Source organism: Elephas maximus, chromosome 7 (genome assembly GCF_024166365.1).
Source record: "Elephas maximus indicus isolate mEleMax1 chromosome 7, mEleMax1 primary haplotype, whole genome shotgun sequence".
NCBI classification, from domain to species: domain Eukaryota; kingdom Metazoa; phylum Chordata; class Mammalia; order Proboscidea; family Elephantidae; genus Elephas; species Elephas maximus.
Window position 1 is genome coordinate 132,925,304 of NC_064825.1, and position 25,152 is coordinate 132,950,455.

The 25,152-nt window shown below is 54.3% G+C and overlaps 1 protein-coding gene across 4 annotated transcripts in view; it reads left to right on the forward strand.

The window, feature by feature from the left end:
* Window positions 1–25,152, forward strand: part of ANO1 (anoctamin 1) — a 110,131-nt gene that overhangs the window by 37,869 nt on the left and 47,110 nt on the right. For all 4 annotated transcript variants that reach the window (XM_049892779.1, XM_049892777.1, XM_049892778.1 and 1 more), the window contains 3 exons: window positions 6,311–6,375; window positions 7,242–7,376; window positions 12,917–13,077. In XM_049892779.1, coding sequence (XP_049748736.1) covers window positions 6,311–6,375; window positions 7,242–7,376; window positions 12,917–13,077 — 361 coding nt within the window. The remainder of the gene's footprint in view (window positions 1–6,310; window positions 6,376–7,241; window positions 7,377–12,916; window positions 13,078–25,152) is intronic.

Consider the following 25,152-nt stretch of genomic DNA (forward strand, 5'->3'; position numbering starts at 1 on the left):
AAGGAGTAGATGGATCGATGGAAGGGAGGAAGGAGGAAAAAGAGGGAGAAAGGAAGGAGGGATGGGGAGATGATCCAGATAGGTGCTTGGATCCTGACTCAGAGCCTTGGAGAAGTCTCCTCATTCTCTCATGGTGGCTCCATCTTAAGCGACTTGATTCTGCATGTTTTCCCTTTTCAGTGACAAAATCTGTGGCTTCCCCTTCCTGCTCTGTCAGCAGGAGCAGCAGCTCCAAGTGCCTGCCCCCCGGCTACCTCACAGGACAAAGGGGTGAGCACAGCCAAGGACATGTTCCCATGCTGTGCCAGCAGACAGGGGACAGGCAGGAATGTGTGAGCGGAGGCAGGCCCGGCAGAGGCCGGTTCAGTCAGAACCCTCAGCTGGTCATGGACTCCCAAATGCTGGGGGGCACAAATGCTACTTCCTCTGGGTACGTGGGAGAGTCAGAGGTGCATGGAGCTGAGCTCTGGGTAGACAGGAGACTCGCTGAGGAGTGTGTCAGAATATTGTCAGGGGTGCTCTGGTGGGCAGTTGCTCGTTCTTCCTGCCAGGGCTCCAGGGCGTAGGCCAGCTTGGGCCCTGTGTTGCAGGGGGCTGCTGACACCCCCAGACAGGGGCTTGCTGGGGCTGTGGGTGGGATTTACTCCAGGTGTGGAGGGAGGCCTGTGCCAACCCTGTGTGGGCTGGGAGCTGCAGGGCCCCTGACCTGTCATTCGTTCATTCATTCATTTGCTCATTCATTTGTTAATTCAACAATTATTTACTGAAAACCCTTTATCTGCCCCAGGCCCTATTGGAGGTGCTGGGGGTGAGGTGGACTAGACATGCCTGGCTCCCTGGAGCCTCCATTCTGGGGGTACAGGGGGTTAGACGTGGCAAGTGTGTACTCCAAGATTGGGGTGCATGCTGGGGTACACACAGGCAAGAAGGTTCGGGGACTGACCGTCACATACCGTGTGCCCAGGTGGGAGGTTCGGGCTAGAGAGATGCTGTGACGAGCTGAACCCCTGAGGTCCTGGGGTGGAAAACTTCTGGGTCACTGTGATCAGAGCCCCGGCCCCGACTGGTCTCACTGTGCCCCAGACACCACCCCCGAGCTCATGGACCGGAAGCCCCCCCTCGATTTCCCCCTGGGACGGCACTGAAGTCCCGAGTTCATCCTCTTCACCCAGACAGCGCGGGGTGATTGGTGTTGGCTTCTTGGCAGGAAGAAAATTCCAACAAGGAGAAGTGGTTTGTGTAGGAGGCTGGGGGGCATTTCCACATCAGCGGATGGGGGGAGTCTGTGAGGGCCAGTCCCGAGCTGGGCAGGCCCTGGACGTGACCATGGTCACTGCCGGGGGGGTCTCTGCCCCTGCCCCGTTTCTCCCCTCCCTTGGTGTAGGGCTGCGTGCAACTCTCTCTCTCTCTCTCAGTCTCTGTCTCCCCTGAGTCTCTGTGTCTCGGTCTTTCTCTCTCCCTATCTCCCCTACACTCATTCCATCTATCTCTCTCACACACACACACATTTCTCTCTCAATCTTTGTCTCTGTCTGTTCTCCCCGCCCCTCTCTCTACTCTGTCTCAGTGTCTCTGTCACTCTTGCATTCTGTCCCTGTCTCTCTCCCCTCTCACTTTCTCTCTGCATTCCTCATTCTCTGTGTGTGTGTCTCTCTCTGGTGCACCTCCAGCCCGTCCCCAGTATAGGTCCAAGTCTGGATTCTGGGAGGGGTAGGAAGCTGTGACCCACGTTACTGGTGGTGGCCTGACCTGGACAGAGAGGCACTGTAACCTCAGCACAGTTTGCCAGCTCAGACGCCAGTATTAACAGAGCAAACACGGGCCTTTGCCTCATCAGATGATAACCAGGGGTACTGATACACGCAGCCCAGCACTCTGCCTTTCCACATTCACCTGTGGGGAGCCACCTGGGGACCTGGAGGAAGGCAGCTTCCTTCGTGTATGGAACCCCCTCGGGACCTGGAGAGAGGGGGAGTCTTTGTAGGACCACCCACTCAGGATGGGGGGCAGGGTCCATGCAGGGCCACCCACTCAGGATCACAGGGGAGGGTCCACACAGGACTGCCCACTTGAGATGGGGGAGGCGGTCTGCACAGAACCACCCATTTGAGATCAGAGGGCCAGGGTCCCTCCAGGACCGTCCACATGGGATTGGGAGGCCTGCTCTCAGGCTGCTCAAAGCCCGCCTCCAGCACAGGAGACCTGCCCCTTGGGCAGTGGGAGGAGGCTCCCTGGCTCCCGGCTCCTTGTGCAGAAGCTTCAGAGCCTCCTCGGACAGCCTGTTGTTAACCCTTCAGAGCTTGCTGAGCACATCTTGCGTGCACCACTTCCAGCATGATTCTACGGCTAAAGAAAGCCACGGGTGTGAAGAGGGGAGCCCACAAAGCCCAAGATTTTCACAGCAAGGCTTACTTACAGTTTATGTAAAATGCATTGTCTTTTCCAAGGTGGCTTCTTCTCTGCTTCTTAGAGGCGTGTGTACCGACTTTCATGAGACACAGCACTGGCCGTTGTCTCCCAGAGCTGCAGAGGGGACCTGAGAAGTGGAGACTTTAGCAAGGCAGTCGTTTCTGTGAGCCCCTGGCCCCATCCATGGAAACCTGACTCCCCCTACCCAGCACACCTCGTGCGTATTTGTAATTTTCAGAGACGGGGCACGTGACATCTTGTGCACTGAAAGCTGTCCTGGGGGCTGTGGATTTGTCCAAGTCAGCGGGGAGAGTGTTTGCATGCAGGATACGAAATACCACGTGTTGTTACAGGGCCCCTGCAGAATCTGGGTATTGGAGGCCCCTCTCAAATTTTAAATATTTCAAAAAGCAAAGAGGACAAAAGCTGAGCCGCAGGGTGACAGGAGAGGCCAAGGGACATCCCCAGACCTGCCCCCTTTTCATTCCTGGCCAGACGCCAGCAGATCAGCCACGGGGGGCTGGGTGGGGAGTCTGGGGGGCAAGGCTCAGCACCTGCCCCCCCCGCCACCCCGCTCCTTGTCCGAGCCTTCCCTGCAGCTTCTTGTTTTTGTTGAGTTGACTCCGACTGCTGACGACCCTGTGTGTGTCAGAGGAGAGCTGTGCTCCGTGGGGTTAATCAATGGCTGATTTTTTCAGGAGCAGGTTGCCAAGCCTGTCTTCTGAGGTGCCTCTGGGTAGGTTTGAACTGCCAACCTTTTGACTAGTAGTTGAGTGCATACTGTTCCCCTGCAGCTTGGAGGGTGTGATATACGTCTGCTCCTGGGTGGGATTGCTTGCAGGGCCCGCCTGGCCGTGGGCCTGCCCGGCTGTGGGTCTGGCCCCAGGGTGTGCCACTGTCCCCTTCGGTGACCGAACAAAGCCCCTGTAACTGCAGGTGAAGGCCCCCTCAGCCCTGTCCCTCACTTCCTCCCAGCTTTTCAGTCAGTGACTGCCCTGACGCTGTTCATGTCTAGGGGCTGATAAGCCCCCACTGGCCCCCCAACCTTTCTCCAGGTGTTGGTGAGGTACAGGGGTCTCCAAACGGTCCTGCCGCCTCTCCACCCAGCAGCCCTCTGTCTGGTGCCTTCCTCTCTGTACGGTGAGGCCACCAGCTCCCAGTGGAAAGCCCTTCTGGCGTGGAGTGCTATCCCCTACGTGTCTGTTACCTTCGTGGGCTGCAGGGAGGGGCCTCATCTACAAGCTCAGGCACAGACAGACTGGTGTACCCGGGGGAGCTTCTCCTCCCTTTTATCTGTTGGGGTGTCTACAGTGACCAGCCCAGGTGGTACCCCAAACAGAAAGGCTTGGACACACCGGGCATTGTCAGCTTCTGTGATGGCCCCCAGCCCTTTCCACACCCTCAGGTCTCTGCACACCCCAACCATGTCCTCAGACCTTCAATCTGAGAGGCAGGGTGGTACAAACAGTTTTCTATCAGCTACTAAGCGGCTACTAACTGGCTACTAACCGACAGGTTGTAGGTTTGAACCCACCCAGTAGTGCTGCAGAAGGAGGACCTGGCGATCTGCTTCTATAAAGATTACAGCCTAGCAAACCCCAGGAGCACAATTCTACCCTGTCACACATGGGATCGCCATGAGTCAGAATCAACTCAATGACGACAGTGTTGGGTTTTTTTTTTTTTGTTTTGGCCCAGCCAATAGGCTCTCAGCTGAGGAGATGGGCAGCCTGGCATCCCCACCCCTATCCCCAGCTCTTAATGGGCAGCTGCTCCGTGTCCTGGGACAAGTTGCTCAACCCCAGATGGGGGTTTTTGGGACAAGGCTCAAGCCCTGCCCCCTGCAGCTTGGAGGGCATGAGCTGTGAGTCTAGGCTTTGAGTTAGCTGGTAAAAGTGTCTGTTACCCACATACGTGGGATTTTTCCTTTTAACTGGCCACCCTAAGTCGGTATTTTCCTTAGGACGCCCTCTACGTGTTCACACAGCCTTCCATCTTCAGATCCATCAAACAAACACGTCACCATCCTGCCCAAAGCCTGGGGGATAATAGGGTGTATGTGGATTTCATTTATTTCACGAAGGGTTGTAATCGGACAGCCCGTCTCAGGAGACAGACGCGGAGTCGTCTTTGCACCCTGTGAGGCTTGTCTAGATGTTGTCATTGGTGTTTCTTTGCTCAGAGCCCTGGTGGCTCCTCCTTTGATAACCAGTGGTTCGGTATTGGACAGAGGACTGGAAAACCTCACACATTCAGGCCATTTTAGGACAATTCCAGATGAAATCACAAAGAGCTGGGACTCCCTAATGCCAGATGTTTCTTTCCCACTCCTGTTTTCACCTAAAAACTTGGGCTCATTCTTGCCAGGGAAGACACTCCTGGCCTCCAGTGTCAGTTCAGCTTCAGTTGCGCGTGTTGATCTCACTCTGGTTTCTTCAGGGCCTTAACCAGAGCTGGAATTGGATGACAATTTGTTTAATTTGTTCCTTAGTGTCCTTCTCCCCCTGCCCAGAACAGGAGTGCCATAAGCTCAAGGTGTCTGTGCTACTTACCTCTGAAAGCCCAGTGTCCAGCACAGAACCTGGCACCTGACTGACACCCAATCAGTGTTAGATGGATGGATGGATGTTTGCATGTATGCCTGGGTGGATGGATGGGTAGATGGGTGGATGGGTAGATGGGTGGGTGGGTGGATGGGTGGATGGATGGATGGGTGGGTGGGTGGATGAGTGAATGTTTGCATGTATGCATGGGTGGATGGATGGATGGATGGATGGATGGGTGGATGGGTGGGTGGGTGAATGGGTGGATGGATGGATGGATGGATGGACGGACGGACGGACGGACGGACGGATGGATGGATGGATGGATGGATGGATGGACGGATGGATGGATGGATGGATGGATGGATGGATGTTTTCATGGATGGATGGGGGATGGGTGGATGGGTGGATGGATGGGTAGGTGGGTGGGCGGGTGGATGGATGGATGGGTGGATGGGTGGGTGGATGGATGGATGGGTGGGTGGGTGGATGGGTGGATGTTTGCATGGATGGATGGGGGATGGGTGGATGTTTGCATGGATGGATGGGGGATAGGTGGATAGGTGGATGTTTGCATGGATGGATGGGGGGATGGATGGATGGGGGTATGGGTGGATGTTTGCATGGATGGGTGGATGTTTGCCTGGATGGATGGGGGATGGGTGGATGGGTGGATGTTTGCGTGGATGGATGGACGGACGGACGGATGGATGGGTGGATGGGTGGGGGGCGGGGGTGGGGGGGCGGGGGGTGGGAGGGTAGGGGGAGAATGGATGGATGGATGGATGGATGGATGGATGGATGGATGGATGGATGGATGGATGGATGGATGGATGGATGGGTGGGTGGGTGGGTGGGTGGGTGGGTGAGTGGCTGGATAGACGGATGGGCGGATGGGCGGATGGGTGGATGGGTGGGTGGATGGGGGTGGGGGGTGGGGGCTGGGAGGTAGGTGGGTGGGTGGATGGATGGATGGATAGTTGGGTGGATGTTTGCCTGCATGGATGGATGGATGGATGGGTGAATGTTTGCCTGCATGGATGGTTGGGTGGGTGGGTGGGAGGATGGATGGATGGATGGATGGATGGATGGATGGATGGATGGATGGATGGATGGATGGATGGATGGATGGATGGATGGATGGATGGATGGATGGATGGATGGATGGGTGGGTGGGTGGGTGGGTGGGTGGATGGATGGATGAATGGGTGGATGTTTGCCTGCATGGATGGATGGATGGATGACATGGCTATGCCTTGAGTCCATCATTTCATCGACATCCCCAGCAGCTGTGTGTTCAGGGGAAAAAACACAGTGTTATATTCTCACCCAGACCCTGGTCACTTTCTCTCTCCCAGCTCCTGTACGAAGAGTGGGCAAGTTATGGGGTCTTCTATAAATACCAGCCCATCGACCTGGTCAGGTAAGAGGGGACCCAAGGGGCTGGCTGGCTCCCAGACAAAGGCTGTGAGGGGAGCGAATGTGTAGTTAGATTTCGGTCAAATGCATGTTCCTGTGTGTTTCAGCAGTACCTGGGGACCTGTTCAAACTTGAGGGAATTAGTAAGAGTTGTGTATAGGAGCCCAGGGCTCCTGCAGGCCTGGCAATCTGAGCTAGCGTTAGTTTAAGCAATTTATTCAAATTTAGTGCAGGCTGGGCTCTTTTCCATCAAATTCACCATCTCTCCTCCTGAATTTGCTGCCTGGCCTGGCCCAGCTGGGAGGTGGGTGTGGTTCCTTGCCTTGAAGGAGCTCCTTGACAATGTGGGAATTGCCTCGTCAGGCAACCTGTCTTCTTTCAGGAGCACCTGTGCCCTCACAGGGTGAGAAAGGTGGGAGGAGCCAATTAGGTAACACGAGGCCTGTGGGGACGTGCAGACCAGAGTTTGGCCCATGAAAAGTCGTTTAAGCTCATCCGGGTGCCAGAGACTTAATACGTGGAGTGATTGGTTTTCTTGGCACCTCCGTGCCAAAGTTCACCCCAGTTCTTAGGCTCAACAGGACTTGGAATGGCACAGACAACTCCCAGGCGGAACACACCCGAACCCACCTGGGCTGCCACATGTGGAAATGCCCCCACCTTCCCAGCACAGACAGGCTTGGGAAAAGCAAAGAGAAACCCCAGATGTGATGGACTGGCTCAGAGCCCCCCGCCCCTGCTCCTTGGGCCAGAGGACCAGTGGCCATGATTTGAGTTGTCCCCTGCCTGGGGAGGGGATGCGGTGTGTCTCCTGCACTGGCGTGGACCGAGCATAAGCTGGTCTGCTTGGCTCTGTCCCCTGTGGTCCAGGAAGTATTTTGGGGAGAAGATCGGCCTGTACTTCGCCTGGCTGGGTGTCTACACCCAGATGCTCATCCCCGCCTCGATTGTTGGGATCATCGTCTTCCTCTACGGCTGCGCCACCGTCGATGAAAACATCCCCAGGTAGGCCGGCATCCCCTCGCCAGCTGCCCCCGGAGAGTGTGCCCACTTCCTGTTAGGGAGCCACTTCCTACTATTCCGACTACAGTGCTTCACTGGGATTCTGGCATCTCACCCAGATTCCTGTGCCCTCACTCAGGCCCCCCAGGCATGGCAGGCCCAGCCTGAGCTGAAGGACAAGGCACACAGTCCAAAGGGCCTCATTCCAGTCTGCAGGCCCAGGCGTCGTTCTCGTCCAAGGATAAGTTTTACTATCGAAAGACAGAAAATAAATATCTGACCCGTTTTCATATTTTGGAGTTTTTCCCTCCTTTTTTAGTATTTAGTCATTATGCGACCAGGAATTTACAGCTTCATCGTGTGGTCGGGAAGTGGGACGAGAGAATTTACAGAACCCTTGGTTCTGTTGTACCTAGGGTCGCCGTGAGTCAGAACCGACTCGACGGCACCTAACACCACCAACAACGCAGCCGACATGCTAGGCTCAGCCTGTTCCTGGTCGTCACGCACACTCGCCTTACTCTGGGGCTTTGGGAAACTTCACAGGAGTGGTGTCGGACGAGGAATCCTGGGTGGTGCAAAGGGTTAACACGCTAGGCTGCTAACTGAAGGCTAGAAGTTCGAGTCCACCCAGAGGCTCCTCGGGCTAAAGGCTTGGCAATCTACTTCTGAAAAAATCAGCTGTTGACAACCCTGTGGAGCACAGTTCTACTCTGACACACGTGGGGTTGCAATGAGTCAGAGTCCTAGGTATTATATGATGGATACCCTGATCTTTGAATGTAGAGCTGGTGTGCCTTCCGCTGTTCACAAAGGGTTACATCAGATGTGGGACAATGTGGGGCACCCTCAGAAGAAAGCCAGGGACACGCTTGCCTCGTTCCCCCAAAATGGCAGGCAGAGCATGAGTCAGCTGGTGGGCGCTTTGAGGACTCTGTCCTCCTCGGCCTGCATTCCAGTTGCCGTCAAGTCACCCTGACTCCTGGCCACCCCATGTGTGTCAGAGTAGAACTGAGCTCCACAGGGTTTTCAGTGGCTGATTTTTTGGAAGTAGATTGCCAGGCCTTTCTTCCAAGATGCCTCCAGCCTTCTGGTTCACAGCTGAGCACGTTAACGGTCTCCAATCCTTTTGTAACTGTTTCCTCCATCTTCCAGTACTGACTCAAAGATAATTGTGCTCTGCGTTTAGACCTGTAGGTCCCCAACCTCTAATAGGGACACCATGCTAACGGCAAAATGGCCTTGATCAAGTCCCCTCTCCGGGAATGCAAGGTGGTAAAAGTAAGTGCAAGCTGGCCCCACCTTGCAGAAGCCTGAAGTCTCTGGGGGAAGTTCAAAGACATCAGTTCAGTTCTGTTTCTCACAACGCTGCCAAGTATCTCCAAAGCATGGAGCTGTGGCTTGGAAAATTTATCCATAGTTCCAGCCATTTCCGAAGAGACAATGAATCTCTTACCAGGTGAGGAAACTGGCTCCTTACGGTAGAGCAGCCCTGAAAGACCACATCCAGAAAACTTTTATTTGCATTATGTTTTAATACATGAATAACATCTAAAATATTCCACCCACCCAGAGTCAAATCTCTAAAGAATCTGGCTTATCTCCCCAGCGATGTAATTTTGGCCACAGAGGGGAGAAAGCGTGTCCCTTCGTTTGCTGATATCACATGCTGTCACTTCATATCATGGGTTGGACTGTGGTGAAAATCAAAGCGGCCCGGACTGGATGGGGATTTTAGTTCTGGGTTGGGCTTCGTTGTTGTTTTTAGCTGCTATTTAGTCAATTCTGACCTTGGCGACCCTCTGTGTACAGAGTGGAACTGCTCCATAGGGTTTTCAATTGCTGTGAGTTTTCAGAAGCAGATCACCGGGCCTTTTTTCCAAGGTACCGCTGCGTAGGTTTGAACCGTCAACCTTTTGGTTCGTAGTTGAACCCTTAACCATTTGCATCGCTCAGGGGCCCCTAAGGAAACGGCAAGGGAAAGGCGAAGTGTCTCCCAGATCGCCAGGGTCCTGGGGGTCCCCCATCCGTCTTCCTCCTCCCTTGGAGGGGAGGTGCATCTGGCGGCCTTGGCAAGGAGGCTCGACCTGCCCTGGGTGTGCTGGCCCCAAGAAAGGGCGCTGAGGTCCTCGTGGCTGTGCCTTTGTCAGGTGTCCAGAAATGCAAACGTGCTTTCTTGGGATCCAGCTTCCCATGGGGGTTAGACAAAGCTGTGCGGGGCCCATTTGGTCTTAGCTTCTGCCCTGCTGGGTGTCCTTTGACTGGGTGAAGGGGGTGTGCCCCTTCGAGTGGGATTGTGTCGAAGGCTGTAGGGGAGCCAGTGCCCCCGGAAGGGTGCCACCACCCTGCTGTGCCCCACCCCTCCCATCCACTCTGAAGAACCGGCCTTCCCGCCCCTTGTCTTTATTTTGGCTCAAGGTGGTAAAGCTGGAGGTGGAGGATTTTAAACTGGCAGAAAAGGGCTTTTGTCTAGCCGAGGAGTTTGCCCTGGAAGCCGAGGCCAGCTGGCAGAGATGAGGGCTCGGGCATGCCCCAAGGCCCCCAGGCAGGCAGAGGTGTGCCCCGTCCTCCCTGGCCCCGGGCCCACCCCTATGGCTCCAGCACCCCCCCGGCCACGGGAGGTGCACCTTCCTTCAGCCAGGTGCCCTGGGAGAGGGGCTCTGTCGTGCGCAGCTGGGGATGACAGCACCATCCTCACACACGCCCCCCTGCCCCCTGGGGGGGCTCTCCAGAGAGGAAAGCTCAGCAAGGGGGAAGAGACCCCCGCAAGCTGTTCCTGGGCAGTGTTCTTTTTCAATCCCCGTGCTTGCGAGGGGCTTGGTTATTTATGGTATAATAGTCACGGCCAACTCACGCCTGGCTAAGTGCACCAGGCACTCGCCCAGAGGCTTTGCACACACGTGCTTGTTTAACCTTCTGACAGCCGAGTGGTGTAGCTACTCTGTCACCGTCACCCCATTCTACAGATGAGAACACTGAGGCCCCAGGCTGCCCAGACAGCAAGCGATGAAGCCCCATCCCCACTTCTCCGAGCCCCTTGGGGGAGGGAGACCATGGCTGTGCTTCATCTCTCCATCTCCTGAGCCCGGCACAGTGCCTGGCGCATACAGCACACACACAGTTGAGTTTATAAACGCTTGCTGTCTTTAACTGGAAGCAGAGAACTGGGCTGGAATGCCCACAGCAGTGGGGCACACAGGAGGGCCCCCTAACGCCCTTCAGCAGATGTTCATTAAACCGATTGCTGGTGGCCACCTGTGATTCTGGGCCTAATTTACGTGTACACAGAAATTTAAAAAAAAGAAAGAGATGTCAGCCTTCTCCCTGACAACCCTCTAACCACTGGGCCTCAGCACCCAGTCTGCATGTCTCTTGCTAGCAGGAGGAAGAAAGTTCAGGCCAGCCAGAGCTGGAATGACCTTATTCCGGTCCCTCTCTTCATTTTCCAGAAAGAGAAACTGAGTCTGAGGCTGAAGGACTTGGCCAGGCTCACAGAGGCAGGAATAGCTGAGCAAGGACCCAGCAAGGCCTCTGGGCAGCGGATGAGGGCCGTTCAGGGCACAGACTTTGAAGATCGAGAGCACCAGGTTCAAATTCCGCTCTCTGTGTGACCCTGGGAAGTTACTTCCCCTCTCTGAGCCCATTTCAATGAAGATGCCATTGTCATAGTCCCCAAAGCTGACCTGGGCCAGGTGGACGCTCCGTGCAGGCCAGTAACAGGGCTTCTGCTCTAACAGCTGGTGGTCTTGAAATATTGGTTTAGCATTTAGAAGGAAACTGAATGTCTCGTTGGGGGAGGAGGGAGGAGGAAGAGGGTGGTGCCCCTCTCGTCCCGAGTGGGTGGACTCTAGCCCCAATTTGCAGGCTCTACTCAGCAGAATGGAGCCCTGGAGGCACAGTGGTTAAGAGCTCGGCTGCTAACCAAAAGGTTGGCAGTTTGAATCCACTAGCCACTCCTTGGAAACTCTATGGGGCAGTTCTGCTCTCTCCTATAGGGTCACTCTGGGTCGGAATCAACTTGACGGCAAGGAATTTGGTTTTTTGGTTACTCAGCACAACAAACTCCCTGGACTTGCCGGGACACATTGTCCTGAGTGAGCCCCCACCTGGGCGGCTAGTAGGCACAGTCCTTCCAACCCAGCCACTGGTCTTCTCGAGAACAGCTCTGGGGAGCACCGTTTCTCCACCTTCTTAGGTGTCAGAGCACCCCCGGTGATGTTTATGAGTGAGACCCAGGCCATGCCAGTGGCCTCACAGCGTCCCCTTGAGGCGAGAATGAGACCTGCGGGAGCGGCACTCAGCATGGTGCCTGGCACGTGGGAAGAACCCAGAAAGTGGGAGTGTTCTTGTTGTGGTTTACCCTATTCCTCTTCCACCCTCTCAGGGCCTCACAACGGAAAGACCTGAGGAGCGTTTGGCGTTAGAACAAACCTTGGCTGTGCCCAGTTACTAGAGGGAAGATGCCTGGGAAACCCCAATGTGTTAGTCACCTAGTGCTGCTGTAACAGAAATACCACAAGTGGTGGCTTTAACAAACAGAGATGTATTTCTCACAGATGAGGAGGCTAGAAGTCCAGATTCAGGGAGCCAGCTCCAGGGGAAGGCTCTCTCTCTGTGGGCTCTGCGGAAGGTCCTTGTCCCTTCTCAGCTTCTGTTGATGATCCTTATGTACTGTGGCATCTGTCTTCCCCATCTCTGCCTGCTTAATCTGCTCCTTTTGTACCTCGGGAGGCCTGGTGGCACAATGGTTAGGATCTCGGCCGCTGTTTCCAGCTGCACCTTAGAGACCCTGTGGGGCAGTTCTGCTCTGACCGGTAGGGTCACCGTGAGTCAGAATTGACCCAACGGCAATGAGTTTTTATATCTCAAAAGAGGTTGACTCAAGACATACCCTACGCTAATGGTGCCTTATTACCATAACAAAGAGCACCCATTCCCAAATGGAATTATAACATCAGGTATACCCGTGGCCGTCCAGTCCATTCCAACTCATAGCGACCCTATAGGACAGAGTAGAACTGCCGCATAAGGTTTCCAAGGAGTGACTGGTGGATTCAAACCACTGAGCTACAAGGGCTCCAACCACAGGTATAGGGGTTAGGGTTTACAACACATGTTTTGGAGGGACGCAATTCAATCCATAGCACCGGCTTCTCCTAGGTGGCTCCAGCAGAGGCTGTGGGGGCCACTGCCCAAATGTCCCCCCCGCCCCAGACCAAGGGGCCCCTGGGACGGACTATGTAATTTGCAGGGCGCAGTGCAAGGTGAAAATGCAGGGTCCCTTGTTTAGAATCATTGGGGATTTTAGGATGATGCCAGCAGAGCTGAAACCAGGCATGTGCCCTGTGAGCCTGGGGCCCTGTGTCACTGCATGGATCAGAGGTCCGAATGCAGCCCTGTGCGGAAACAGAGGGACACAGACACTGGCTGGAGTGTGATGGGGACCGAGGGCCACACCAACCCCTGCTGGGGCCCAGCATGTCCCACCCAGGTGGCACCAGGAGGCGCTGGCCCGGGACTGGCGTGCATCTGCTGTCTTTCAGCATGGAGATGTGCGACCAGAGACACAACATCACCATGTGCCCGCTGTGTGACAAGACCTGCAGTTACTGGAAGATGAGCTCCGCCTGTGCCACCGCCCGGGCCAGCCACCTCTTCGACAACCCGGCCACCGTCTTCTTCTCCGTTTTCATGGCCCTCTGGGGTAAGCAGCGCCTCGCCACAGGGCTCTGAGCACAGGTGACCCTGGCCATCCCTCCCTCCTCCCCTCCTTCCTCCTCACGATGACCCACAGGCAGACCTTTCTGGGAACGAGTGGGCGGGAGCGCTGCTGGGAACGGCCCCCATTTTGTCTGCAGGGTACCAGGGTCTGGGTCGTGCTGACAAGATGCTGACGGGGTGTTCTGACCGGCCAAAGCCTGAAGGGAGAGGCTTTGCTCTTAGAAAGGGGACCCTCTTTCCTGGGACCAGAATTTAATGGCTCGGGAAGTATGGCCGATACAGAGCTGGGTGGGCCAAGGGTACTGCCAGCCTTCCGAGTGCTGCTGGTCATAATGCCGCCTGTAGCGACAGCTGGTCTGGGCCAGGCCCCAGGGCACAGCCTCTCAGCTCATACTTACAGCATCCTTGAAGTTTTGTGTGCCCATTTTACAGACAAGCAAGCTAAGGCCCAGAGGGAGTTGATGGGAGTTGCTCAGGGTCATGAGAGGCCAAGGCAGGAGTTGCACCTGCGATTCCGAAGCCTGTGCCCTTAACCATTTGGATGCACTGCCTCAAAGAGCCCAAGCAGTGGTACCTCCTCCAGGAAGGCTTCCCGAGTGCCACCTTGTACCCAACTCAGGCTTCTGAGTGGTTGTTGAGTGTGGCTGAATCATTGCTGCAGATACTTTGGGTTAGCGAACAGGGCCGCTCCCTCCTCTGTCAAGGCTTTGCCAGCTGGAGCTCCGGAATTCTGCGCCCCGGGCAACTGTGGGCTGAGCCGTGACCTAGGCCTGCCGCCACCCGGCACTGGAGCCCCAGTCCTTCCCCCAGGAGCTCCCACAGAATGGGAGATGGGGTTGGCACAAAAACACTCAGGAGCAAAGAGTCAGGACTCACGGGGGCGGGGGCAGTCAAGAGGCACTTCTAGAAGCGGCAGGAGACCCTTGAGATGAGTACTGAAGATGTAGGGGATGGGCATCTGGGCACAGGGACCAGGGGCCTGGAGACAGCCCAGCCTGAAGCCTCCCAGAACCTCGTCTGACTGTTCTTGAAGGGTAGCCCCCGGGGCTGAGCCAGGACTCTGGCTCTGGCCTGCCCATGTTCACAGGGCCAGAGGGGTGATGGTGGACCAGGTTAACAATGAGGCCAGAAGCTGCCGCTGTCTGCAGCCAGGTGTGCGCCCTGTGCCCCTACCTATCCAGCGACTTGGGTCCGTGGGGGTCAGACACAGAGTTCAGTGCAAGCCCTCAGCTGCTGAGCAGAGTGGGTTTCCAAAGCCTCGTGGAACCCTCTGAGCCTCTGAAACCAAACAACCAACCAGCTGCCATGGAGTCGACTCTGACTCCTGGCACCCCCACGTGTGTCAGAGGAGAACTGTGCTCCATGGGGTTTTCAATGGATGCTTTCTTGGAAGCAGATCGCCAGGCCTTTCTTCCGAGGCACCTCGGGGTAGACTCGAACCTCCAGCCTTTCAGTTAGCAGCTGAGCTCGTTCAGCAGGCCTGCTCTGAGCCTCTAACAAGGACGCTTTACTCCCAGCACAGGCATCTTGGGGCCACGGGGTGGCTGCAGGGAGGCTGGGGGTTCACGGAGGTCGGCGTGCAGCAGGAAAGGGGTGATGAAGGCAGAGCCGGCGCCGTGGCCTGCCCAGGGCCGTGGGGAGTCGGGGCAAGCCCAGGCCGCCAGCTCCTCCCTGGCCCGGTCCTCATGATGCTAGGACTCTCCCCTCAGTTGCAGCCTCTCCTGTCCTGTCCGAAGGTCTCCCTGCTTGCCAAGGTCCCATGGAGAACCTGGTGTTTTCTCTGGAGGGACTCTCAGTGGAGGAGGGAGCCTCCAGGCATCTTGCAGGAGGTGGAGTTATCCTCACCTTGGCCTGGATGCCCTGGAACCTGGTCTCGAGCCTTGAAACCTCTGTGATTCGGAGGTGGGTGTGTGCTGAGGGGCTGTGGACATACCAGGTGAGGTGCAGGGAAGCTCAGCTCTGTGTCCAGCCTGGCAGCAGGACCAGCTCCTCCATCTCCTCCCTGCCCCTGCTGGAAGCCCGAGCCCACCGCAGCTCCACGAGCAGGTCCTGAGGAGGGCGTGAGTTGGCGCCTCTCCCCTAGGTGCTGTGTGGCAACCACCCCAGCCCCTGCCACAGCCCCACCCTGCAGCCTAGAGGACAGCTTTGTATCCTTCCCTGTCCATGGAGACTCCCCTGGGGGTGAGATGCAGCCCCTCCCCTCCGGCACCCACCTGGCTTGGTTGGAGGCCCCGGTTCTCAAAATGTACCCTTCACCTGGGCCACCAGCAGGCGCCGTTCTCTTCTGGGGCCTCACTTGGGGTCCCTGGGTTTGCTGGCCGATGGGCCAACCCCACTCATGGTCCACAGGGTGACCAGTGAGAGGGTGTGGCCTTGGGGTACTCTGCCACCCGGCATGCATTTATATACTCCCTGGGGCTGAGATTCCAGCTCTGCGCCTCCACCCCTAACTGCTCAAAGCCTCTGCATTCTCATCTGTAAAATGGGGACGTAATAAGGGTTAGACAGACCTCCGGGTGGCGAAAATGGTTTGCACTCGACTACCAGCATAAAGGTTGTCGTTTGGGACCTACCCAGTGGCACCACCAGAGAAAGGCCTGGCAATCTGCTTCTGTAAGGATCACAGCCAAGAAAACTCTGTGCAGCAGTTCTACTCTGTGACATGGAGGGTCGCCGTAAGTCAGCTCAACAACAGTGGGTTTGGATTTTTTTTTTTTTTTTTTTTTTGGTTTAATGAGAATTCAGGATGATGGACACAGTCTCAGGCAATGCTTAGTGCGTAGCTGGCTCTCAGTAAGCCAGTTGTGGGGATGGCACAGGACAGGGCAGCATTTCATTCCGTTGTGAATGGGGTTGCCGTGGGTGGGAGGCTGACTGGATGGCAGCTCACGACAAGAACAAGACCCTCGGAAACTACTCCCCTCCCCCATAAGAAAGGCCTCTGATGGAGAAAAGACATTTTGACAATTCCAAGGAAGTCCTGTGCTCTGTTGGAGCTGTCACTGCTTCCGGGAATGAAGGAAACTCCTCGGGCTTGGCTGAGTGGTTTTCCATGAATGGCAGGAGTGTAAATTACAGGCCCCCCACGCCCCCACCAGGAACAAAGGGCTTCTAAGGGCCCTGGAGAAACCAGACTTCAGGTCATCGTCTGCACACCCTGCCCACTCCGCACTGGGGTGACTTAGGGCCTGGGAGGAAACTGAGGCCAGGTGAGGCCCACAGCTGACACCCTTCTCTAAAGCAAGCCTCCAACACGCCCCGTCTCCTGGGACTTTCTGTGTTGTAAGATAATTTACAGTACGCACAGCTGGGCCACCCCGCCGCAAAGGAGCACTTTGTGTTTCGTTTTCTCGTCTCTACTTATAAGTGCCTGCCCTGGAAGAGAGTTCCCAGGGAAGAGGAGGGAGAGGCTGAGGGGGCCGGGGGGCACCGGACTTCTTAAACTATAAAGACCCTATTTCTAGCTCAAAGCACTCGGGTCGTGAAGGGCTTGACATTAAGCACCAGGTACAGCTCTTACCTAAAGTAGCAGTTGCCTTCGAGCCAACTGCGACTCGTGGTGGCCCCATGTGTGTTGGAGTAGAACTGTGCTCCGTAGGGTTTTCAATGGCAGATTTTCTGAAGGAGATCACCAGGCCTTTCTTCCGAGGCACCACGGGGAGACCATTGGTATTCAGACTTTCTTTTAGGCCCAGGTCTTTGCTCAGACAATTGGAAGAGACAAGCACAGAAGTGCTGGCAGATCTAGAGCCTAGAACCTTCGAGAAGTTCCAAAAGAAGCTCCTGGAGCTCCTGGGTGGGCTAGAACCTCCAACTTTTGGTTAGCAGCTGAGTACATTAACTGTTCGCACCACCCAGAGGCTCTTGCTTAAAAAAAAAAAAAAAAACCTGCTGTCATCGAGTTGATTCTGACTCATGGTGACCCCATGTGTTACAAAGCAGAACTGTTCCATAGGATTTTCTTGGCTATAATCTTTACAGAAACAGATCGCCAGGCCTTTCTTCCGTGGCATCAGGGGTGGATATGAACCACCAACCTTTAGGTTAGCAGCCAGGTGCGTTAACCGTTTGCACCCCCCCAGTGGCTCCCCAGCTCTTGGTTGGGAAACGCTAAAGTACTGTGGGATTCTGATGACTGCGAGTTTGTGCTTAAAAGTATTTGCCAGTCACCCCCCTTGTGCTTTTCCTGTCAGCAGGGGGACACAGCTGCTGACCTTACAGAACAGACCTCTCACGCGAGGCCTTCTCTCAGGGCCTCCCGCACGGTCACTCCTTGAGCAGATACAGGCTGTCCCGAGTCTGGGAGAGCAGGATTGGTCAACACCCAGTTGTTTGGGGGAAGAGACCCAGGGGAGCTGCCCATGAAGTGGCCCTGAGCGCCAGTTCGATAGTAGCACGTACCAGGACTGGTCATCCCACACTGTCCAAGAGCTCCGTCTGGAAGATTCTAGACCTTGGGTCTGCTTCCTGGATGGCAGTGGCTCCGTTTGTCTCTTCTACTTGTCTGAGCAAAGAATCTGGGCCTAGAGCAAAGTCTCCTTGTGGTTCACTGCTAGATGTTACATCACGTTAGCTGTTAGTCGTGCTAGCTGTTACCTGGTGCTAGCTGTTACATGGTACTAGCTGTTAGTCATGCTAGCTGTTACATGGTGCCAACTGTTACGTGGTACTAGGTGTTACCCGGTGCTAGCTGTTAGTCGTGCTAGCTGTTACATGGTGCTAGCCATTACGTCCTGCTAGCTGTTACATGGTGCTAGCCGTTACGTCCTGCTAGCTGTTACATGGTGATAGCTGTTAGTCATGCTAGCTGTTACATGGTGCTAGCTGTTACGTGATGCTAGCTGTTATGTGGTGCTAGCTGTTAGTTGTGCTAGCTGTTATGTGGTGCTAGCTGTTAGTCGTGCTAGCTGTTACCTGGTGCTAGCTGTTAGTTGTGCTAGCTGTTACGTGATGCTAGCTGTTATGTGGTGCTAGCTGTTAGTTGTGCTAGCTGTCACATGGTGCTAGCCGTTACGTCCTGCTAGCTGTTACACGGTGCTAGCTGTTACCTGGTGCTAGCTGTTGCATGGTTCTAGCTGTTAGGTCGTGCTAGCTCTTATGTCAGGTTGTTGAACGCTCACTTTCTGAAATTTTGAAAACACAGCCTGGACCACAGGTGATTAGAAATCAGGTCTAACCTCTGACCTGTGCCGTGGGGGCCTCTGTCAATGATATCACTTTATCTCCTCCAGAAAAGAATAGTAGCTTAGGTTAGTTGGGCCCCTAGTGCGTGCCAGGCACTGTCCCAGGCACCTTATGTGTTTGTTGTCGTTAACTGCGGTGTTGCATCTGGACTCGGGCAGCTTTACGTACAATAGAAGGAAACGTCACCCAGCCCCGCGCCCGCCTCGTGACCGCTGGTGTGTCAATCCATCTTACTGAGGGTTTTCCTCCTTTTTACTGACCCTCTACTTTACCAAACATGACGTCCTTCTCCAAGATTGGTCTTTCTTACTTTCTTTTTTTTTTTTAATTTTGCTTCAGGTGAAGAAGGATTGACCATTCTTGATGATGTATTTTATAGATAGTGACTCAATTTCCCCAATGACTGTAGGCAGTAAATAACCTTAATCATCCCATTTGGCAGGTGAACAAATCGAGGCACAGCAAGGTCAGGCAACTTTTTTCTAAGTTTACACCACCTAATAAATGTCAGAGCCAACACTTGAACCCCGGCATCCTGAGCCCCACACACTTGCCCACAGGCTTTATTGCTTCTGCCTAAATTCCTAGCTGGCTAGCCAGCATGCTTACCATACCTTGCTTCTTTCTAGTTCCCCGTTTCTTGGACTCTGTTCTTACCTGGGATACCTTCCCATTTATCCCCATCATACACCGTCCTTCCTTCCTCTTAGAACAGGTACTTAGGCCTGACTGTGTGCCAGGCCTGGGCAATGTACTCTGCACAGAACCTTGAGCTAAGTACCCTGCACAGCACCCTGGGCTAAGTACCCTGCACAGCACCCTGGGCTAAGTACCCTGCACAGTACCCTGGGTGAAGTACTTGTCAGAGTACCCAGAGTCAAGTACCTTGCACGGTACCCTGAGATAAGTACTCTTTACTAGTTATCTCATTAATCCCTACAACAGCCCAGGGGGAAGGTTCTGTTGCTATTTCCATGTTGCTGGTAAGGAGACTGAGGCACAGAGAGGTTACATGACTCGCCCAAGATCACACAGCTAACAGCAGCATCTCCTGGCCCATCTGCCCCCAAAGTCCCAGCTAGCACTGTAGGCACACCCTCTCATCCAGACATTCTTCAAGCCCCCCATCATGTACCCTCTTGGGGGAACAGGAAATTTACCCAGCGTCAGGAGCGAGGGGCAGGTCGGCAGCACAGCTGCTCAGCTAGCCAGTACCTGAAGGAATTGACTGAATTCCTTAAACCCCGTGTGCCCACCCAATGGAGCAGGCTCACTCGTTTTAACCACTCGGCTACTAAACAAAATGTTGGGGGTTTAAGTCCACCTGGAGGCACCTCCAAAGAAAGGTCTGGCAATCTGCTTCTGAAAAATCAGCTGCTGAAATCCCTATGGAGCACGGTTCTACCCTGACACACACGAGGTCACCCGGAGCTGGAGTTGACTCGATTTGTCAGCACCTGGTTAACTGGTTATTGAGCACCTGCTGTGTACCAAGCAGGGCCACTTTCACAATCTCAAAGGTACCGAACAGCCCTTACCAGCAAGCTCAGCCCCCAGAAAAAAAGGCTGGTTGCATTCACCCCTCAGGCTGTGACTTGGGGTGTTGTTTGTGCTGTTGGTCCCACGCCCTCCTCCAGCTCGGCTTCCACTGTGGGAGACACAGATGTGCCCACCTGTAAAGTACGCAGTCAGTACAAGTTCAACTCCACGCTCCTGGTTTGAGGGGGAGGGCGGGGAATAAAGCCAGACTACTTGCATGAAGCACTTACTTTAAGGAAAAAAAGCTTATTCTAAATCAAGACAGGAAAAAAAACAAAACAGGAAAGACCCCGCTGGGCCTGAAAGGCACACTCGGCATCCAGCCCCCGCCCTCCCCACCGCCCCGCCCCGGCCAAGAAGTGGGGTGACCAGGCCTCGGCCCCCGGGGCCTCTTCACGTTTGCTGTCAGCTGTAATTAGCAGAGGTTTCTTGTTGACTTTCTTTTTTTTTAATCCCTTATTCAATTATTTGCTCTCCGCCTCTAAGGGCTTATTTTCCCGCTGGTGTTTCTTCTCCGTTGTTGTCTTTCTTCTGTCCTCCAGCTGTTAACATTTCTGCTCGCACCTCATGAGCACAGCCCCAAACCCAGGTACTGCCCTGCAGCTGGAAGCCTGGGTGTCGCCAAGTGCTGGCTCTGTGTCCCTGTGAGCTCCTGGGAGCCTGCGTGTCACCGGGCGCTGGCTCTGTGCCCCCATGAGCGGCCTCTCTGCTAGCGTGCTGTTCTCACGGGTGCCTTCGTGTGCTGTGGGTCCTGCGTTCCCAGGGCCACATGCCGGTCACAGATCCTTCAGCTCGATGCTTGCCCTGAGTAGATGCCATCTCAAAGCTTCCAATAAGATGTCACATGAAGCAGCTTCCAACCTGCTGAGCTATTCGCTGGGATCGGTTTTCTGAAATGAGAGCATAATCGTGGGGTTTTAACTGCCTGTCAGCCTCCCGCAGAACAAAGAGGGTAATTTGACTGGGGCCAGAGGCCAGGAGCTGGGGGAACGCGGGCCTCACTTTAATGAAATGGACTCAGAGATGCAGTCCTGCCCCCTCTTGGTGGAGTTGACAGGTCACGCTGCTGTGGGTCCTCCAGCTGGGGTGGGACATCCAAAGACTTCAGCTCTGATTCTCTGCTGTCGTTCGTAAGCTGACACCTGAGCAGGGGGTAAATAGGAGCCCCTGGAGGCACAGATGGTTAAGCATTTGAATAAAGGTGGGCAGTTTGAACCTACCCAGAGGCACCTTGGAAAAAAGGTCTGGCGATCTTCTGAACGGTCACAGCCTTGAACCCTACGGAGTAGTTCTATTCAGCACACATGGGGTCACCACGAGTCAGAGTCAACTCCGCCACAACTAACAAGCTATAAAAGGAGTTTCTGGATAACACAAACCGTTAATGTGCCAGGCTGCTAACTGAAAGGTTGGAGTCCACCCAAAGGCACCTAGGAAGAAAGGCCTGGCAATCTATATCTGAAAAAATCGGCACTGAAACTCCTGTGGAACACAGTGCTACTCTGAACATGTGGAGTCACCAGGAGTGGACATTGGCTACCTAGCAACTGACAACAACAAGCCCGCAACTCAGTGAGAAATGAAGCCTTGGAGACCTCCCACGGTGCTGGTGTTTAGGACTGGGTGGATAAGGCCACGCTTGCCCCGGGCCGGGTCAGAAGGGCCCCCTCGTGCCTGGTGGCTTCCAATTGAACTACCGCCGGTTAGTGTCTTTGCTGTCCAGCGCCTGCCAAAGAAACTCGTCTCTGAGCCCAGGTCGGAGAGTGCAGCGCATTCACAGTGGGGGAGCCGGAGCCTAGTGAGGCCTTTCCGTATTCTAGGGGTTACGTTGTAAGGAGCGGAGCGGGCTGGGACCCCACAAGTCACCCGAAGGAGACATCACCCTGCCAAGATGGACTTGGAAGGGGCTGAGTGATACCTGCATCCTGCCGGCGCCCCCCACCACCAGTCGGGCCCCCCTGGGCGCCCCCCGCCACCAGTCGGGCCCCCCCAGACCAGCTGGCAGAGGTTTTTGAGACCAGATCCTACCCGGAGGAGGCGGCCTTTCACAGTCAGTCGCAGAAGCATCCAAGCCTCATCAGAGGTTTCACTTCAGTAGCCGCTAGGATTCGGACATGCGAGTCCTAGCATCTGATTTTTCAATTTGCACACAAGACGGCTGGAAGGTGGAGCCAAGAGACTGAAGATTGCCCTGACTCAACCGGCTAGCAGGGCGCCCAGGGATCTGCATTTTAACAAGCACCTGGGGCCTTCTAATGCACTCTGAGAAAATGCACAGGTCAGCCCCTGTGCCCCCGCCCCCACCCGGGGGTAACTGCAGGGGGTGTCCTTCCAATCATTTTCTCCACAGCCCGCTGATACGCGCCAGGGGACATGAAGACCTAAGGGGGCTTGACACTCGTTGCCCTGTGGTTAGCCTTTTAATGTGAGGAGCCGGTTGGGGCTCCTTCCCGCCTCGTCAGCCAGGGTGTAATAACGGCCATCTCCCGAGCCTTTACTGCTGGCAGGCCTCCTCCAAGCGCTGTGTCTGGAAAGGCTCATCCAGACCCCACCATTGGCATCCTCAGGCAGGCACTGTTATCAAGCCCATTTTGTAGATGTGGAGACTGAGGCTGGGAGAGGCTAAGTGACACCTGGGTTTGACCCAGTGTGGATCCAAGTCTTATGTTCACCTGCTGGCTCCAGGCTCCCTTACAAGAAGTATTTGCGCAGCGTTATGTCATTAAAGCAAATGTTTAAAGGGAGAATCGGAACCCAACACCTGTTTCCACTGTGGCCTGGGGACCCTACACACTGTCTGTGTTTTTGTGCTGGGCCACCCTCTGGGCTCTGGTTTTCAGGATGCTCTTGTCTTGTTGCCCACCTGCGTGGCTTCCAAGGTCCAGGCTGGCTCTTCATTCATGGGGTTCGGCCCACGGCTCACCCTCAGGAGGGTGAGAAACCACCAGGCCTGTCCCCAGCCAATCTTGGCATCAAAGACCTGGGCCCATTTTCTGCCACCAATTTACAAGTCACGAGTTGGAGCCTCAGTTTACTTGTCTGTAAAATGGGTCTGTTCTCCCTGTGTGGAGGGGTTGGGATGGGATGAAAGGAGATCAGGCATGGACAGCACCAAGGTCAGCATCTGACATGAGTTAGATGTCCTGTCATGTCTGCATGACATTGTTGGCCTGTCAGCAGTCAGACTGTTATTGAGGACCTCAAAGGGAAGGGACCAGAACCCACGGGAGCCAAGGCTGTCCACACAGTGGGTGGTGTCAGGTAGGAGGGCCGGGAAGCAAGTTGAAAGGGTGGGTGCCTGGCTTTCTTCCTGCCTTGGCTCAGCTCTGCCCATTAGAGGGTGGTTTTTCCACGTTACCCAGGATGCCCAGGGTGGAGCTGAGACCTTGGGGCAGCCCCCAGGGCCAGGCTCAGTGTGAGCCTTCATTGCTCCCCTCCTGCTGGCCACGCCTGACTCCACAGCTGCATCCCTTGGCTCCCAAGGAAGCACCGTAAACTCAGAACCACAGAGTCCAACAATAGGGCATGGTGAGGTCTGTGGCCAAGTAGAGAAGGCGTGCCCACATTTTGACAAAGGGGACAGCCCCTCCTCAGCTCCAGCCTCCTGCCTGCAGCCAGTGCACTTGGTTTTTAAAGGAGAAGCAGGGAAGTCATAGTTTTATATAAAATGTCTTTATTTTTAAAACACGGCTGAGCCAAAGAAGCCACATCTGTATACCACCTCCATTCCTCCCCCACTCCCAGCTACCAGGTTGGGACCCTGGGTGCAGTCTTGGTCTGATTAATACAAATACCGCTGGGAGAGCACCCTTGGGTCTATTTTTTTTTTTTCAATTACCCAATGTTTTTGTTTATTTTATTTATTAATGTTTTTATACTTTAATGTGTTTTATTTGTGGTTGTTGAGAATACACACAGCAAACATACACCAATTCAACAATTTCCACGTGTATAATTCAGTGACATGGATTACATTTGAGTCGTGCAACCATTCTCACCCTCCTTTTCTAAATTGTTCCTCCTCCATTACCTCTGATCTATTTTAGGATGTTCAACAGCACAAATTCTGTAGCGAGAAAGCCTGGGTTCAAATACCAGCTTCTCCACTTCCTAGCTGTGTGAACTTGGGCAAATGACTTAACCTCTCTGTGCCTCCGTTTCCTCATCCATAAAATGGGGATATGAGTTTTGCTATAATATTAAGAATTATTATTATTTTGTTACTTCCAGAGCCCTGGTAGCACAGTAGTTAAGAGCTACAGCTGCTAACCGAAAGGTCAGTTGTTCAATTCTACCAGCCGCTCCTTGGAAACCCTATGAGGAAGTTCTACTCTGTTTCCTATAAGGTCGCTATGAGTTATTTCCTTAATGAGAATAAAATATCTGTGTGGAGGGTCAGTTGAGTATAGTAGTTAAGTGTAGACACTGGGGTCAAGTAGAATTAGGATCAAATCCTGCTGCTAACTGGCAGTTGAACTTGAGCATAGCATTTGATGTCTCTGAGCTTCCGTGTCCTTATTCACAAATTTATGATGAAAATAATTCCCACTCCATCGCGTTGTTGTGAGGATTCAATTCAGGTGTGTAATCTGAGAAGCTGGACTCTATGAAGAAGAACAGGGCATCAGGGTTGGTGGAAGGCTCATTAACAACCTGCATTATGCAGATGACACAACCTTGCTTGTTGAGATTGAAGAGGACTTGAAGCACTTACTGATGAAGATCAAGGACCACAGCCTTCAGTATAGATTACACCTCAACATAAAGAGAATGAAAATCCTCACAACTGGACCAACAAGCAACATCACGATAAACGGAGAAAAGATTGAAGTTGTCAAGGATTTCGTTTTACTTGGATCCATAGTCAACGCCCACGGAAGCAGCAGTCAAGAAATCAAATGACGCATTGCATCGGGCAACTCTGCTGCAAAAGACCAATCCCTAAAATGTGAGAGCACCCTCCCCCTTTCCACCCCGGGTTCCCTGTGTCCATTCAACCAGCTCCTGTCCCTTCCTGCCTTCCCATCCTGCCTCTGGACAGGAGCCGTCCATTTGGTGTTGGGTGTAGGATTGACCTAAGAAGCACACTCGTCACATGTATTACTCCTAGTTTTATAGTCCTGTGTAATCTTTGTCTGAAGAGTGGGCTTTGGGAATGGTTTTCGTTCTGGATTAACAGAGCGTCTGCGGGCTTTAGTTTTGGGGGTTCCTCCAGTCTCCGTCAGACCATTAAGTCTGGTCTTTTTTACTTGAATTTGAGTTCTGCTCCACACTTTTCTCCAGCTCCGTCTGGGACTCTCTGTTGTGTTCTCGGTCAGGGCGGTCATTGTGGTAG